Source organism: Mus musculus, chromosome 1, assembly GCF_000001635.26.
Source record: "Mus musculus strain C57BL/6J chromosome 1, GRCm38.p6 C57BL/6J".
Lineage (NCBI taxonomy): Eukaryota > Metazoa > Chordata > Mammalia > Rodentia > Muridae > Mus > Mus musculus.
In genome coordinates, this window is record NC_000067.6 from 181,738,717 (window position 1) to 181,756,999 (window position 18,283).

Genomic DNA, 18,283 nt, shown 5'->3' on the forward strand with positions numbered 1-18,283 from the left:
CCATAGTCAAATAGGGCAGAAGGGCTCTGTGGGTCCCTGCGCCCTGGAAGAGCCCTGCTGGTGGCAGACAGCACACACTCAGTCTCTTGAGAGTATATCCATTTAGGAAACAGCCGAGACAAGCTTTAAATGGAATTTCCAATATAGTATCTCTCTCAAAGTAGGGAATTACATTTTAACAGCACGTATGTTCCTCAATTTCAGAGAGTATCTAAAAATCTGCATATCTGTATGATAAGTGCTACGGGACCTAACTTCCGCCATAACTGTCGCGTTTACCCCTCCATGATCAGTTCCTGCACCATCGACTGGTTCCAGCGGTGGCCCGATGAGGCCCTCCTTGTTGTGGCCAGTTCCTATCTAAAAGAAAAGCTGAAAGTAGAGGACAAAGAGGTGAGCAGCTAGAGCAAGTAAAGGCTGTGGTTTATGCTTACATACGGCAGGCAAACTGTGCCTGAGCAGCCGAGGCCAGGGCAGGGGAGGGGAGGCAGTATGGGGGACAGTCAGAAGGGGGGGGATCGAGCAGAGGGGTCTCTGAGCCAGGCTGTGTGATACTTGCTTTTCATCCTAACTCTTCACAAGATCCATGTTTGTCCTGCCTCCTACCCCACCTTGCTCAAGGCAAGGTCACCTCTGTTACCATTTTGTACAGTAGCTCCTTTCTGAGCTACTTCTTCTGAGTATTTCTTTTTAAAATTGTTTTTGGCAACTAGTGCTAGTGAGGTGACTCAGTGGTTAAAAGCATGGGCTGCTCTTGCAGAGTACCTGGGTTTGAGTCCCAGCACCCATGTAGATGCTCACAACCATCTGTAACTCCAGATGAAGCCAGAGAATCCAGTGTCTTCTGGCTTCTGTGGATACTGCACACACATGGTACATAGACATATATGTAGGCAAAACACCCATATACATAAAAAATAACTTGCTAGGCAGTGGTGGCACACACCTTTAATCCCAGCACTCGGGAGGCAGAGGCAGGTGGATCTCTGAGTTCGAGGCCAGCCTGGTCTACAAAGCGAGTTCCAGGACAACCAGGGCTACACAGAGACACCCTGCCTCAAATAACAAAAACAAACTTTCTTGACAATTTCACACATGCACATAAGACATACTGATGGCTCTCACCCACTGCCCTCTTTCCCTCCTCCCACCTCTGACTGCTCACCTCTTCTCTGCCAACCTCAGTTTCATTCTTGTGTCTGTGTGTGTCTTGTGAGCACGGTGTGTGGCATCTTCAGTGGTGGGTCTTATCCTCGAGTTCTGGTGGGCAACCAAGTGGGCTGACGAAGCCTGCACTGTTAAGGGGCCTTTAGGGGTCTCCCTGGCTCCCCTTTTACACAGCAGACTGTTTGGTAAGAATTCTGCGGCCTCCCGTGTCTTTCATTTGGTGATCTTAGTGATTAAATGTGCTCTTTGACGATGTCATAGAAAGAGAGAGATGGGTGTAGAGCGTGCACCTGCTCCTCTCAGCCTCATCTCATACCTTGTCTGTTCTAAGGGCCTTAAACTAAAAATGCTATATGGCCTAGCTGACTGAGAGGGTTAAAGATGCTGACAAAGGGCGTTGTGTGTGCCTAAAGGCCAGAGACCCCCTGCTGGCCTTTGAACGGGCTTGTATCTTTATAGGCCCAAGCATCCAAGGAAAGCAGAGACAGAGAAGGGCGGGGAAGGGGAAGAGCCTCCAAGAGGCTGCAGCACTGTTAAAAGTGACCAGAAGCCAGTGGGGCTTGGTGTTAGAGACTGGCAACAAATCATAGCCTGAATGCTCTGCATTCTAAGCACAGTGGGGATTCTTTGTACCCTGGGCTGGTAAATTTGGAACCTTTACCAGACTAAACTTGCTAGAGTGTTATGCTTTTGTTAATCGCAAGCTTGCTTTATCTGAAAGGAAGAAATGTCAACTCAGAAAATGCTGGTGTAGGCAAGTCCCACTGTGGACGGTGCCATCCCTGGGCTGGTGGTCCTGGCTTCTATAAGAAAGCCGGTTGAGCAAGCCAGTAGGCAGTTCCCCTCCATGGCCTCTGCCTCAGCTCCTGCCCCCAGGTTCCTGCCCTGTTTTGAGTTCCTGCCCTGGCTTCCTTCCATGACGAAAAATGCTGTGGAAATAAATGTAAGCTAGATACACTCTTTCCTCCCCAAGTTGCTTTCTTCTGTCATGGTGTTTTGTTGTAGCAACAGTAACCTTGACTGAGCCGAGCTCTGAGTGTGATGCTGCATCCCTAAGTCCTTGGGTGGCTCTAGCAGGAATGAACCTCGTATGTCATTGGTCACTTAGAGTTGCCTCCGCTACCTCCGGCTTCTTCATTCTTTAAAACTCTTAGTGATTGTGGTGCCTGTCTACAACTCTGCATCTCAGAATTGCTGGCGTATTTCAAGTAACTTCATTCTCCTCTATTTATGTTCTCTTGTGATTCTTAAACATTGTTGTTCTTCAGGATAAAATAAGAGAGTTTGCCCCAACGTGTGTCGAAATCCACAAAAGTATGAAAGATTTGAGCGCAAAATACTTTGAAGAAACTGGAAAGCACTATTACATCACTCCCAGTTGCTACTTTAAGTTCTTGGAGACATTTACCCACAGTCTGAGGATAAGACAAGAAGAGATGCAGACAAAGAGGTAAGGCTTTGACTAAAACAGAAATGTGTGTTTTTACATCAGTGCTTCTGTGTCTATAAAATGCCATCTATAAAAGATAGACACAAATACAAAATAATGAATTCAAATCTACCTTTCCTGTGGGAGCCTCGGGGCCAGCAACTACAGCGGATCATAAGGAGACAGTCCGCACCTCCCCTGCATGCATCTGGAGGCCACCCCACCATGGAGAGACTGAGGGATCTAACATGGAAAAATCAGTTCTTGTTAGATTGTTTCTCACCGATGTAGACAGTGGAAGCAAGGCGATGGCTGGAGGTGCCATTCCCTGTGGCTTTGGGGCTAATACCAAAAAACAAGTGGCCAGATGCCTGCAGCACAGATGGCCAAGAACATGTGCCATACTGCCTCAAAGAGCATTATGGGTCACAGCTCTGGCTGAGAATATATAGAAGAAAAACATACACACACACACAACACACACACACAAAGCAGGAAGCCTCAGGCGTGATTAGATCCATCTTCGTCGTTGCTGATGGTGCTGTTGTGGTTCTTGTTGTTGGACTATCTCTGACTTGTTCTTTGATAGTCTTACACATCTCCAATGTATCTTGACCATGCCCATCCCAGCACTCCACCTCCCTCGCCTCCAGCCTCTCTCCTTGCGTCTTCCCACAGACTCTCACGTCCCTCCCTAGCCTCTTTTCTTCTTTTTTTTCTTGCTCTGAGTCCAGATAGCCCTGTTTGCTGGGATGTTGAGTGGATCTTGTTGACGCAGGCTCACCCGGGTGAAAATAGCTGCAGTGGAACCCGAGCACCATGCTATGTCCTGTCCAGAAGACAGCCTTTCATGGTTCTTCTCCCAGCCTCCAGCTCTCACATGCTTTCCTCTGCCTTTGTAACTTTTTTTATGGTGCCAAGGACTCAGGTGTGCTAGACAAGCAGTCTGCCACTCACTTCCTCCCACTGCCCCGAATACATAACCAGAACCCAGGAGACAACGAGAATCTGTCTCGTGACAGCCCCCTGGAGAGAAAGTAAATGGATAGGAATCAGCCTTGGAATACTTCTCACAAATATCCAGAATTCTCACATGCCAGAACAACAGAGCTCCAGCTGAGAGTCAGAACCAGGGCAGATGAGTCACACCTAGATGGGCTTCAGGCCCCACAGGACAGTTACCCTACTAAGAGCCCATAGCCCATTGCAGGCCTGTTGTGCATCCAGCAAACAAGTCATTAAAATAAAAAAAGCCCCTTTGTCAGGCACCTTTGGACAGACTCCATTCAGGCTGTCTTATAATATGTTGAATGAGAGTAGCTGTAGTGAGGACTCCCACTGAGAAGCTAAACCACAGTCAGACGCTCTGTACAGAGCAGAGCTCCATCACTCAGCTGGTGTGTCTAGACATCCTGGCAGTTATACAACTCTGCCCCAGCTGGGCAGCAGGAATTATGAGTAGTCTTGTATGATGAATACATCCCAGCCTGGCATTTACCTGATAATTTAGTGTAGCCTTGATCACCCTCTCCTAACCTGGGGTCAGTGTCAGATTTCATTGACTTTTGTCTGCGACATCAGGTGGGCTGAAAGACTGCCAGTTCAGTGCAGAGCGGTTGGGATAGTTGGAACACAGGCTAAAGAAGCCACAGTAAGTTCAGAAGTGAATCTTGCCCTCTTGCTCCAGTGGAGGTGTCTACCTTCCAGGGTGTTTCCTCTTGCTCCAGTGGAGGTGTCTACCTTCCAGGATGTTTCCTCTTGCTCCAGTGGAGGTGTCTACCTTCCAGGATGTTTCCTCTTGCTCCAGTGGAGGTGTCTACCTTCCAGGGTGTTTCCTCTTGCTCCAGTGGAGGTGTCTACCTTCCAGGGTGTTTCCTCTTGCTCCAGTGGAGGTGTCTACCTTCCAGGGTGTTTCCTCTTGCTCCAGTGGAGGTGTCTACCTTCCAGGGTGTTTCCTCTTGCTCCAGTGGAGGTGTCTACCTTCCAGGGTGTTTCCTCTTGCTCCAGTGGAGGTGTCTACCTTCCAGGGTGTTTCCTCTTGCTCCAGTGGAGGTGTCTACCTTCCAGGGTGTTTCCTCTTGCTCCAGTGGAGGTGTCTACCTTCCAGGGTGTTTCCTCTTGCTCCAGTGGAGGTGTCTACCTTCCAGGGTGTTTCCTCTTGCTCCAGTGGAGGTGTCTACCTTCCAGGGTGTTTCCTCTTGCTCCAGTGGAGGTATCTACCTTCCAGGGTGTTTCCTCTTGCTCCAGTGGAGGTGTCTACCTTCCAGGGTGTTTCCTCTTGCTCCAGTGGAGGTATCTACCTTCCAGGGTGTTTCCTCTTGCTCCAGTGGAGGTGTCTACCTTCCAGGATGTTTCCTCTTGCTCCAGTGGAGGTGTCTACCTTCCAGGGTGTTTCCTCTTGCTCCAGTGGAGGTGTCTACCTTCCAGGGTGTTTCCTCTTGCTCCAGTGGAGGTGTCTACCTTCCAGTGTGTTTCCTCTTGCTCCAGTGGAGGTGTCTACCTTCCAGGATGTTTCCTCTTGCTCCAGTGGAGGTGTCTACCTTTCAGGATGTTTCCTCTTGCTCCAGTGGAGTTGTCTACTTTCCAGGATGTTTCCTCTTGCTCCAGGGGAGGTGTCTACCTTCCAGGATGTTTCCTCTTGCTCCAGGGGAGGTGTCTACCTTCCAGGATGTTTCCTCTTGCTCCAGTGGAGGTATCTACCTTCCAGGATGTTTCCTCTTGCTCCAGTGGAGGTGTCTACCTTCCAGGGTGTTTCCATGAGGTTAAGATTTCTACTGTTCAAAATGTAAATGGAGGAGTAGGTAAATTGCTCAACTTCCCTTCAGAGCAGAGTCGATAGATCCTTTCGCTCCTCCTCCATCTAGTGGTGCCTCCTTTCCCTCGGAAAGATTGTTGCTATCCACTCGTGGCTGGGTACCGCTGTCATTAGACTTTATGCCCAAAGCGAGTCCATCTTCTTAGTCTATCCTGTCCCTGAACAAGTTGAGGTAATTCCTCCTGGCTCCTAGTTCTCTGTCAGGAATTTTCTCAAGTGCTTTTTTACATTTTTAGGTGATAGGAACATCTGATTTTCCTACTTTAGACTCCTAATGTGTGGTGGGTTATGTATCAGTTGACTTTCAAATCCTGCGTTTGTCTTATATCCCTAAAATATAAATGCTGCTTGGCCATGATGTGCAATTCTCTATATGGTATTAAACTGCATTTCCTAATATTCGGTTATATTCTTCATACAGAGTGAGCACCCCTAGTCTGACATCTAGTACTTGGAACGCTGCCATAGAGAGCTCTGAGAGTTTGAGAGTTTAGAGATTTCAGATTAGGGATTTGCTAAGCCAGGGTACCCTACATCTAAAACACTTGTGGAGTCAAGCATTGCAGCTATGGGAAAGGTCAGCCTTCTCTTTGCTTCCCCTTCAGGAATCGCTTCTACATGGGACTTTCCAAGATTCTGGAAGCAACTGTACTGGTCACAGACATGCAGGAAGAACTTTTGGTTATTGGTCCTCAAATAGAACAAAAAGCAAAGGTATTTTTAGTCTGAAATCTCTCCTGAAGGTTTTATAGTCTGATATATCACCGTGTTTGAAAGCAAAGGCCCTGCTACCAGACAAAGATGAAGTCTAACTTGAGCTTTGCCACAGTGTGGCTGTGTGACGTTGAAGAAACTACATTTTAACAATTAAATATGATCCTAGTGTATAGCTGTCTTAGTTAGGCTTACCATTGCTGTGATAAAACACCATAATGAAAAGCAACTGGGGAGGAAAGGGTTCGTTTCACCTCCCAGATTTTAGTTCATCATCAAAGGAAGTCAGGACAGGAGCTCGAGGCAGGAACTGAAGTAGAGGCCATGGAGGAACACTGCTTTCTGGCGTGCTCCTCGTGGCTTGCTCAACACACCAAAGACCACCAGTCCACTGGTGTCACTGCCCACAGTGGAATGGATGTTCCCGTTCAGACTTGCCTCCAGGCCGGTCCTGTGGAAACATCTTCTGAATTAAAATTTGTTCTTCCCAGATGGCCCTCGCTCCTATCAAGATGACATAAAAACCAAATACCATCACTAACTATAGAAAATTACAAAAAAAAAAAAAGGAAAATTGAGTCTTTAGGTAATTAGTATATACATATATTCCCCTTGTGGGATCCCAGTTATACCTATGTGAGACCCTTTACATAGTTATTTTCATCTCTATGGGTGAATTGCCCGCATGTAAACATATGTGCCTAGCTCAGGAGAGAACATCAGATCCCCTGGAAATGGAGTTACAGATGGTGAGCTACCATGTAGGTGCTGGGAATTGAACCTGGGTCCTCTGGACGAGCATCCAGTGCCCTGAACCACGAAGCCACCTCTCCAGCCCCTTGTCAACTTTCTTGATGTGTAGGGAATTATCTTTATGGTAGGCATCCTAATTACTCTGTGACATATAAATCAGGTTAAATGTCTATAAATGATGTAGTTACTCAGTTAACTATGTTGATTTCTGCTCTAAAGAAATTCTGCGTCCGAGTCCGTTCTAAACAGAGCCGTTTGATTTGTTAGGAGAAGGAGATCCTGATGGAAAAGCTGCGGAAAGATTCGCAAATAGTCGAAAAGGTTCAGATGCTTGTGAAGCAGGATGAGGAGATCGTGGCTGAACAAGTGAAGATTGTGGAAGAGTACGCCCAGGTGAGCTGAAGCCCAGTGCCTCCAAGCTGCCGGGGCTCTGAGCCGCCACAGGGAAAGGCAGCGGCCCACGGGCAACTGCCTCTCCTCTTATGCCAGCAAAGATGGTTTGAGCCCCAACTCCATACAGGAAGCTATGAAGGGAAAACAGAGAGCACAGCCATGAACAGCCCCTGCCCCAGGAGGCTCACGGGCTGCATTAGAACTCGGGTAAACCTTGCCTCTGGGAGCAGCATCCACTAGGGAGACAAGCAGATCTGGGGTACAGCTGTTCAAAGGGTGCCACTCGCACTGTTAAATTTCAACACCCCCTGTCCACGTCTGTCCCTCCCAGTTACAGTTCCAGCAAGGAGCCAGGATGGCATGCTAGATTATGTTTGCTCAACTCCAGCGGGCTTAGTAGCCAATCCTTCTCGAAGAAGCAATCACATACATTGAAATAAATTGACTTACTTACCAGTGATATCCACAAGCTGTACTCACTGGCTAACCTGCCAAGGCCTAATTCAGTCCTAGCACAAGACCTATTATGAAGCAAATGTGAATGCAGATTTCAAGTTGTTCTCTGGTAACTTCAAAATGTTCCCTTTTCACTCGTTTTCCGACAGGGCCTCACTATGTGGGCCCTGCTGGCATAGAACTTGGCATATGGAACAAGCTGGCCTTGAACTCACAGAGCTCCACCTGCCTCTGCCTCTTCAACGCTGGAATTAAAGTGGCTTGGCTGTCTTCTTATCAGAACTGATGGTCTCTCCATTGCTCTTGTTGTTGTTGTTGTATGACAGAGGGTCTCACTATGGAGCCCGAGCTAGCCTGAATCTTGCTGGGTAAACCAGGCTGGTCTCAAACTCATGAGATCAACCAGTCTCTGCCTTCCAAGTGCTAGGACTGAAGGAGCCAGCCACCGTGTTCAGCCCTCTGTCGGCATCAACAATCTCACGGCTAACAGAACCACTCCTCAAAGGACACCCCTTACACCGTGTTTGACAGGGCTGTCCCTCAGTATCTCTGCTTCCCATGCATGAATGGGAGTCACCAGGATTGCATAGCACATTGCATTTAATTTACAAAACAATGTCCATGACAGAAGCGTGTGCACGCGTGACTAATTCTCACTATAAAAATTTCCCATCAACCTTCCAACTTTAGATATGCAACTGTATTTGTTCATGTATACTTAGGATTGTGCCTTCCTTGCAGAAAACTTCCAATGAACTAAAAAATGTGCTGCCTTCTTTAGACAAGGCAATTGTGGCCCTAAATGCCCTGGATAAAAGTGATATTTCTGAATTAAGGTGAGTAATTTTCTGTCTCTTTTGAGTTAAAAGACCTCTAAATAGAATGTGTGGTTAAAATCTGCATTCCAATTTTATATGAATTAATTTATACCCAGTTGGTTCCTCTAAATTTTTCATTATCTGTGGTGTTTACTGTATGTTATTGGTTTTATGGCCTGCCAGTGTTTTATGGATCCTTAAGAAAGGAAAATTACTACCCAGCCAAAAGTGTGAGCCATTTGTGATAAACTAAATTGCCATCACTGATATGTAAAACCTTACACCCTAGAATGGGTCAAGTAAAGTATTATCCATGCAGTTCCAAAGTTAGACCATAATATTTATGCACCAACTCTCATTTCAGAGTGAGTGCAGAGTTCTGGGGGGTGGCTAGCCATCTGCCACTTAAAAAAAAAAGTAGACTGCAGTGCTCACACACCTCCAGGGGGCGCTATGAGAGGTCTTCTCCCTGGCGTGTCTTTTCAGATAGCATCCTGGTGTGAAGAACGGGACTGAAGAGAAATATCCAAGAAAGCCCTGAAAAAACTGAAATATGATAGGGCACAGAGACTTGAACCTCTTGATCCTGTTTTGAGTCTTTGGGTAGGATATTTTTAACGAGGTTTCCTTCTTAATAATGGAAAATCTCCAAATATGCTATCTCCAAGCATGGCAAGTGTCCCATCATTCTTGTAACGCAGTGCTTTAAGCAGCTGCAGCGAGGATGGTTTAGTGGTTAAAAACACTGGCTACTCTTCCAGAGGACACAGGTTCAGTTCCCAGCATTCACATGGAGGCTCATAACCATCTGTAACTCCAGTTCCAGAGGACTTAACACCCTCTTTTATCTTCCATGGGCACCAGGCTGTCTGTCATGTGGGCCACAGACATACATGTAGGCAAAACACCCATACTCATAAAATAAATGTTTCAATTTTTTAAGACAATAGTGTTTTAACAAAAGATATGGGAACATAGGACAAAGCCACCATCATCTTCATCTGCTGAACACATGCTGGGATCACAGGCATGCACTGCAATGCTCAGCCTCTTACACGGGTCTTGGGAATCTAGACTCAAGCCCTTATGCTCACAAGCGAGCACTTTACCAATCAAGCCATCTCCCTGGCCCCAAACTCACCGCATGTATAACACGTTAACTCTTAGTTTCACAACAGCAGACCAGAGCACGTCATCGTTCTCAAGTTAATCCACCTAAGACTGGCAGAGCAAGTGCACAGAGGATGGACAGCTCTGGGGTGAGATCAGGGCTAAGGAGTGGACGGCACAAGAGCCCCGGAAGTGTGCTCAGAGCTTTTCAGGGACTGCAGAAGACCAAGGTGGCTAGATCTGGGAGAAAAGTGGGTGTCAGGAGAGGGGAATGGAGTCAGAGTGCTCACAGAGGCCCAGCTTTCCCCAGCCAAGCCCCCAGAAAGCCTGCACCTTGCGACTATCTTCCAGAAGGTCCTATTCAATTAACTGCTGTTCTAATATATTCCTGACAGAATAGCCTTAATACCTATCATTTCTTTTTATTATTAATTTAAAATATGCATTTGTTGAGGAGACAGGATATGTGCACCCAAGTGTGGGTGCCTATGGAGAGCAGAGTGTCAGATCCCATGAAATTACAGGTTACTGGACCAAGTCCTCTGCAGGAGCAGTCCATGCTTTTAATCACCAAGCCATCTCTGTAGCTCCCCACCCTCCCAGGCACCATCTGCAAGCAGTGAAGCAGGTGGCTGGAGTCCTGGCATTGCCACTTTCCCTCCAACTGCACCTGAGCTTCCCCTAGGCAGCGGGATGGCAGATGAGAGTCCCACTCACTCAGCTAACACAGAGCAGCCTCGCTAAAGGCACCAGTTCAGCAGCAATCACTCTTGTGCTAGGAAGTCCCTCTCTTTGCCTTCTTTGCCTGTGCTGTATTGTTTGTAAAGATTCCCCTGTGTGATGTTAACACTGTCGATAGACACTGATTGAGACACAAGTGGTTTGCAATGCTCCAGTGAGATCCTCTTATCTGAACTTTAGACACAGATCCCCATCAAAGCCCCGGCCCCAAAGCTGTTAAGGTCAGTAGCTTTTGGGCTGGGTTGAGGATAAAGTAAAACCATGAGATATGTTTATGGACAGTCAGGGATGATGCTTAAATCACAAGGACAGGGCTGACTCGCAGTATGCACAGGCACACACAATGCTTCTGTGGCATGGTCATCAGGAAGCCAACTAGAATGGCACAGGAAGTTCCTGACTTCAAATGAGTCTGCATCGGGTACTTTCATAACAAAAAGAAATTAGTCTCTAGCACAGATGGTTCTCAGTGTTCAATTTCATGCATTTGACCTTCTTCCTAAGGCAAAAAATATCCAGGTACTAAAAACACTAAACTTTTTAAAAAATAAACAAGTAGTAAAACGTGGCTATGTTGACTGGTATTCCTTATCAAAATGGTTGTTAAATTATGTATGCATGTGTGGTCTCTCTTGTATGTGAAAGTAGATAGATAGATAGATAGATAGATAGATAGATAGATAGATAGATAGATAGATAATGAAAGCAGAAGGGAGCTGCCTGAAGAAAGAAGGACTGGTGAGGGGGGGGGGGGAGAGGACATGAAAGTATATTGGAAGTGAGAAAAAGCAAAATGCAAACTACACAGGAAAATTTCATAATGAAACCCATTATTTTATAGGCTACATTAAACTTTTAATATAAATAAAGTCTAAACATCTACATATGTAACCTCCTGGGAATGCTTCCAGGGGGAATATGATTTTTATCTTAAAGCTGATTAGATGCTCATCCTGTCTTTCAGAGTCTACACTCGCCCTCCCTACCTTGTTCTGACGGTCATGAACGCTGTGTGTATCCTTCTAGAAAAGAAGCCCAACTGGGCGACAGCAAAGCTGCTGCTTTCAGACACCAGCTTCCTAAAGCGACTAATTAACATTGACAAGGACAGCATCCCTGACAAGGTACAGCGCTGACAGCTAGGGGTGCACACTTGCTGGGTCCGTATTTACAGAGAAAAGTAAAAATGGATTTAAAAATGAAATGTATCACACATGGAAGATGGCGTATGACTTAAAGGGGGGCTGGCAGGATGATAACGGGGTAAAGGGCTCCTCATCAGGCCTGACAGCATAAGCTTGAACCCCAGGATCCACACGACAGAAGGCGAGAACTGTACCACATAAATTCGTAAATTAAGTTCTAGAACAAGAGTGAGACAGCCAAGTTCATGGTTTCCTCCTGGAAGTGTTCTTCTGCAATCTTCATATTAAAACAGAGATAACATGAAGCAGCCAATCACAGTCAACCAGCGAATCATGGTAGTCTCTGCTACTTGAACCAGAGTCCCACATCAGGAAAATGAAGTGTTTGACAGAATATTAGAGGTGATACTCATTCTTGAATTAATGTAACAATTCACTCTCTAAAGAATAATTAATGGGCTGAGAGCACTGAGTGCTCTTCCAAAAGTCCTGAGTTCAAATCCCAGCAACCACATGGTAGCTCACAACCATCTGTAATGAGATCTGACGCCCTCTTCTGAAGTGTCTGAAGACAACTACAGTGTACTTACATATAATAAATAGATAAATCTTAAAACAAACAAACAAGTACATATGAAAAACCTTTTTTAAAAAAATTGACAAATATAGTCCCCTGTAGTTTTGTTTAAATACATCTGAAACAAAAATTGCTCTTATAAAGAAGTGACTAAAAGCCTACCTAGCAGCACTCAGAGTAATCAGAAGATGTTGACAGTGGCAGGTTGAGAGAGCAATGTGCATCTGAATTGTTCAGGAAAGTAGAGCTGTTCTCAGGCAGGAGAGGAGATGCCTAGGCAGAAAGTGAGACGGAATCCAAGTCTGAGAAAGACTGTACCATGTATGGCTCCTAAAGGCAGGGGAGAAAGTCCGTGCACTTAAGTACAGATTAGCCAACGGGGATGGGCATCGTCTCCTCGAAGAAAAGCACACTAAGGGATTCAGACCTCCTACACATGAAGGTTTCCTAAGCTGCAGTTCCTTCTAAATCTTCACAAAGTCACAGCAACAGCGACAATAACAGGGGCTCAATAGAAAGGCTTCCTAACCTAGGGCCACTTGGCACCCTAGATAAAGCTGTGTGTCTTTAACCACAGCAGTGAAACTTGTCCTGGGAGGAATGACCAACCCCATAATGTACATCTCATGTGACCCGTTCTCCCTAACATACATGTCATGTGACACATTCTCCCTAACGTGCATCTCATGTGACACGTTCTCCCTAACATACATGTCATGTGACACGTTCTCCCTAATGTACATCTCATGTGACACGTTCTCCCTAACGTACATGTCATGTGACACATTCTCCCTAACGTGCATCTCATGTGACACGTTCTCCCTAACATACATGTCATGTGACGCGTTCTCCCTAACATACATCTCATGTGACGTGTTCTCCCTAACATACATGTCATGTGACACATTCTCCCTAACGTGCATCTCATGTGACATGTTCTCCCTAACATACATGTCATGTGACACGTTCTCCCTAATGTACATCTCATGTGACACGTTCTCCCTAACATACATGTCATGTGACGCGTTCTCCCTAACATACATCTCATGTGACGTGTTCTCCCTAACATACATGTCATGTGACACATTCTCCCTAACGTGCATCTCATGTGACATGTTCTCCCTAACATACATGTCATGTGACGCATTCTCCCTAACATACCTGTCATGTGACACGTTCTCCCTAGGTGTTCTTGAGGCTCAAGAAGATTTTAAATCTGCCTGACTTCAACCCCAACAAGATTGCGATGGTTTCTGTGGCTTGTTGCTCCATGTGCCAGTGGGTGATTGCCTTGAATAACTACCATGAAGTACAGAAGGTACGCCTTGCGTCCTGATTCTCCATCATGATGTACACGGGACCCGGCATAGTCCTGAAAGTAACTGGTACTTAGCAGTGCTCAAGTGAACCTCCACTGCCTGCTGAAACCCATATGTCTTTCCGGTCTCATGCTCATTCGCCTAGACTCAATGCTTCTTTTAAATGTGTCCTATGAAAACTGTGGTGCACTTCTATTTGTTTTATTTAGTATTTAGTCCACAATACACTGCATCCCTTCAGTGCATATATAAAATTCCAGGAAAGTTTGTTTTAAAGACTGATACCTGTGTCTCCCAAGTATCAGACATTTTAAACCACAAGCCTAACTGTTTGACCCCTTGGGTGTTTTACTCTTGTGAAGGTGGTGCGTCCTAAGCAGGCACAAGTGGCAGAGGCTCAGAACGTCCTTCAGATTGCAAAGCAGAGGTTGTTGGAAAAGCAAAGAGGTTTACAACTGGTAAGATTTGGGGGTTTTAGGGTTTTTTTTTATTTCTTTACTACTTGTTAAACTCACAATCCCTTTAAGAACTATGTAGCATCTCCACGGAGCAGTCAACAAACACCTCAGGGCTGAGGGTATTGCCCAGCGATGGCACACTTGTCTAGTAGCACATGGGCCTCAGCTTCCACTCCTAGCACAGCAAGGCTGTGATGGGGAGAGACCAGTGTTTCAGCAGAGCTTACTCACCCAAAATAAAACAGGGAAAATGGTATAGTTAGGGATGGAATTGTGAGGACTAAGTAATATAGGTATACTGTGCAAAGCTCTCCGTCCCTGCTACATAATAATTAACAGTCGTGTTACTGATAAGCATCGTATATCACCATTTCACCAAATTTCTGTAACTTTGGTCAGCAAAACTGTGAGCGTGGATTCGTCTCCTCCTCATTCAGTCACACTTACTCCTCAGAGCCAGAGCTAAATGGCGATCCTCACCTGACATTTGACACGGTCAGAGCAGATGATGAACTGTGTAATTCACACGGCAAACTCTCTTGTTCAAGTGTTGTGCCTCGTTCTGGGCAGAGCAGATTGCATGGAGAGTGTGTGTCCACTCTCGGAGCTGCAGGGTTGGCATTAGACACACACACACACACACACACACACACAGTACGTGTAATGTCCAGCCACACCACCACCTGTCCAGTGAGTCAGAAGCTAAACAGTCTGACACACCCAAAGGCAGCAAGGACACCTTAGCTTCTCCCAGAAACAGATTTACAACACACAGTAGGAACTCAGTGGGTCTGCTCAATATGTTTCTTAAGTGCAAATTCCATGCTACTGCCTGAGCTATAGTTAGAGCCGCTGGCTTTACACCTTTTATGGGAATGTCCTGATGCATACTATCTTCCATTGCAAATATCTGTCTTTTGTCTATCTGGACTTGGATGTTGAAAATACTTCTGAAAATTCTAGAGAACTCTGGGAAATAGGTCTAGAATTTACTAGTCACCCACATGCTCATCGGAACATCCTTTAGGAAGTACAGTGCCCACCATATAACTGTATGTTTAATTTTACAGTTATGCCCTGTACTTTAAATAACTGGTCATGAGTATCCAGGGAAACAGGAGACATGAACAAGCAAAGACAAAGCTAAAAGTAGAGACGAGGGGCTGAAGCAGTGACTAATCGCTGCCCTTACAGAGACCCTGAGTTTTGTTCCCAGGTCCTACATCAGTCAGTGTCAGGGGGAACTGATGCCCTCTTCTGGCCTCCATGACAGCTGCACAGGTGTGCACATACCCACACAACACACACACACACACACACACACACACTCTCTCTCTTAAAAATTAGTCCTACCACAGACAGCTCATAATGGATATATTTTTATAAAATATATTTTTGTAAAGTTTAGGTTCATACTTTTAAAAAATAACATCTATAAAATAAGGAAAAAATTTACAGATCATAGCAAATACAATTCTGTTTATATAATTTTATGTATATAACATATACTTACATGTTACATAAGTTAGATATATAGTTTTACACTATATCTACAAAATCATATCAACATATTTGCACTTATATACACACACACACCATATTCAAGATTTCATGTCATACCCTCTGTGTTAGCTTTTTATCATTATTTCAGAAACCTGAGATACTCAAATGTATAAAGTCAAGACAAAAAAGGTTGGTTTTTACTCCAGTTTAGTCCATGGTCATTTGACCCTGCTTCTTTGGGCCTGTGTGGCACAGTACACCCTGTGGGAACAGAGAGGCCTACTCCCTTCACAATGGCCAGGAAGCAGCTTGGGGTAAAAAGAAGGACTGGGGGCTCTGATAACGCCTCAGTCGGGCAGACGGGCATGCTGCCAGTTAACTAACCTCCTTCTGGAGGTCTCACCTGCTAAAGGTTCCTTACCTCCTAACAGTGCCAAAGGTTGGAGAGCCGCCTTTACCACGTGGGCCTATGGGGGGAGCGTTCTATACTTGGACCACAGCACCAGCAAAGCATGGTTTCTGTGGGTGTCTATGCATGGCCTACAAGCTGTCTCAGGCTCAGTTCATCCCTATGTCCTAACCTGTCTACTCCTCAGGTCTGCTCAGCACATTTGGAGCAGGGAAGGTCCGCTGTTTTCTTTCTTTATTTGAAACAGTCATCCAGGGTGTGCTCTCTGGGTAGTTGACAATGACTTTGAATTTATGACGCTCCCTCCTGTATCTAGCTCCTGAGCACAGGCTGGTGTGTCAGTGTACCTGGTTTCATACGGCACCGAAAATGTGTTGTAGATGCTCTCGCACCAAGGAGAGCTTCCCACCAGCTGAGCTACACCCCCAGCCCTCAGCCATTTTGTTTTTAAGAGTCCAAATTTAGCTATGGCATAGGGCTATCTTTGTGAAGAAATAGCTTTAAGATGGTGAGTCTTTGAATGCTTAGGATGTCGAGAGGGGCTTTCTTAGAAAGCAGGCAGCATTTCAAAGCACTGCGGGGTGGAGGGTCATTCACGCAATCCATGTGGGGAGGTTTCCTAGGGAAATGTTACCTGCTAAGGCAAGAGAGGTGACAGACGAACCTTTTGTGACAGACACTGAGTGAGACTCAATGACGACTGGTGGACTGTCTTTCAGATTGAAGATCATCTGCAGTTCCTGCACACGTCCTACAGAGACATTGTTACTGAAAAGCATCAACTGGCGTCTCGGAAAAAGCTGGCCACCAAGCGCCTCCAGTGCGCATCCGTCCTGCTGACCGTCCTGGAGGACGAGAAGGTATGGCTTCCCTTGGCCTTTTTATTCCCTCTACTCGTTCTCATGGGGTTCAACAAACCTGAAAAAAAAAAAAAAGGCTCGCCTCCCCTGTCGCTAAGGCAGCAGCGCGTTCGTTCGTTTGTGTGTGCTGAGGCCCAGGGAAACCTTTCAGGGACAGCATCATGAGTTTTCCTCCCCAGCTCTGGCAGAATGCAGGCTAAGTGTGTGGGTGCAGACAACACAAAGCAGGTGTTGTTAGAAGGGAAAGGGAAAGTTCTCTTGTTCTGTCAGTCTTCTGGCCCCTTTCATCTAAGTTTCAAATGTTTCTATTCCCTCCTAGTAAAGCTGGCTAAAATCCTTGACTTAGTCACAACCCCCCATCCATCCCAAAGGATATTAAAAAATCCCCAAGATAACTCTACTTTGTTATAATTATTTAAATGCATATATTGTGGAAAGCACTCTAAGTACAGAGATGGGCTGTGATACAAATATAGTGTGTCACATCAACCAAGGGAGACTGACATCCTAAAACCCGACTGGTTTCCCTAAGGGTCCAGTGGCTGCTAGGAGCTGGGGAGCACCAGCGTCCTTCCTAGCCTCAGCTCCTAGGGAAGTACGCTTGCTTCTGTTACCCGAGCTTTAGCCAGTGACCCAGCAGCACGTGCATGGTCTTCCCTGCGCTCCTCTGAACATGAGTCAGTGGCATTTTTTTTTTTAAACTTTAAAAGAAAATTTGTTTGTTTCTTTGTTTTGAGATAGGGTCTCACTCTGTAGCTCTGGCTGGCCTGGAATTAACTACAGAGGCCAATGCTGGCCTTGAACTGACAAACTGGATGCCTGCCTCTGTCCATCACCATGCCTCGGGGGTATCTTTGCGGGACAAGGGGATGATGAAGTGTCAAGTAAGAATTCCAAGATAAAGCATCTCTGGGCAGTGAATGCACAGCAGGGGGTTGGGGACAACGGTGCACCAATAATAATAGAATGTGACTGTGCTTGCCTGGTACTTTTGTGAGACAAGTTCTCATGATGGTGCCAAAGCTAGCCTTGGTCAGGACTAGTTTTCCTCTCAGAAAACAGATCTCTGGCAGGAGACAGGGTAAGAGTTTTGTAGTCTGTCTACTTCTGTTTCAAAGCTAACAGAATTCTTGTTTTATCTGAATGAGATTTTTCTCCTGATCTCTATAAGAAACTGGCTTGCCAGGTAGTTTCAGGCAGCATGCGACAGTACCCCAGGGAAAGCCACCTTCCAGCTCTGTCACCAGGACTGGAGGTCAGTGTTCCCTCTGGAGTGCTGAGTTTGCAGATATGTGCCACCACGCCCGTCCTGGCCAGTTTTAAATGTTATTCACTTGAGAATGGTAATAGCAATGATAGCTCCAATGTAGAGACCATTCATTTTTAAAGTGTCTCATAGCATCAGGCTAGCGAGATGGCTCAGTGAGGCAAGTGCCTGCCCAAGTATGAGGAACTGAGTTTAGATCGTCGGCACCCATGTTAAAGTGCACCTGAACCCCAGGGCTAGAGATAGAAACAGGTAGGTCTGGGGGCTTGCTGGTCAGTGGTATAGCCCAAGCCATTGAGCTCCAGGTTCAGTGAGAGACCTGTCTCAATTATAATAATGATGATAATGA

General features: G+C 45.9%; 1 protein-coding gene across 2 annotated transcripts in view; it reads left to right on the forward strand.

Annotated features, from left to right (window-relative positions):
• The window catches only part of Dnah14 (dynein, axonemal, heavy chain 14), a 238,340-nt gene that overhangs the window by 162,124 nt on the left and 57,933 nt on the right, over window positions 1-18,283 (forward strand). For both annotated transcript variants that reach the window (NM_001377039.1, XM_017314066.2), the window contains 9 exons: window positions 205-393; window positions 2,436-2,617; window positions 6,017-6,125; window positions 7,146-7,271; window positions 8,469-8,563; window positions 11,361-11,520; window positions 13,305-13,436; window positions 13,800-13,895; window positions 16,527-16,667. In NM_001377039.1, coding sequence (NP_001363968.1) covers window positions 205-393; window positions 2,436-2,617; window positions 6,017-6,125; window positions 7,146-7,271; window positions 8,469-8,563; window positions 11,361-11,520; window positions 13,305-13,436; window positions 13,800-13,895; window positions 16,527-16,667 — 1,230 coding nt within the window. The remainder of the gene's footprint in view (window positions 1-204; window positions 394-2,435; window positions 2,618-6,016; window positions 6,126-7,145; window positions 7,272-8,468; window positions 8,564-11,360; window positions 11,521-13,304; window positions 13,437-13,799; window positions 13,896-16,526; window positions 16,668-18,283) is intronic.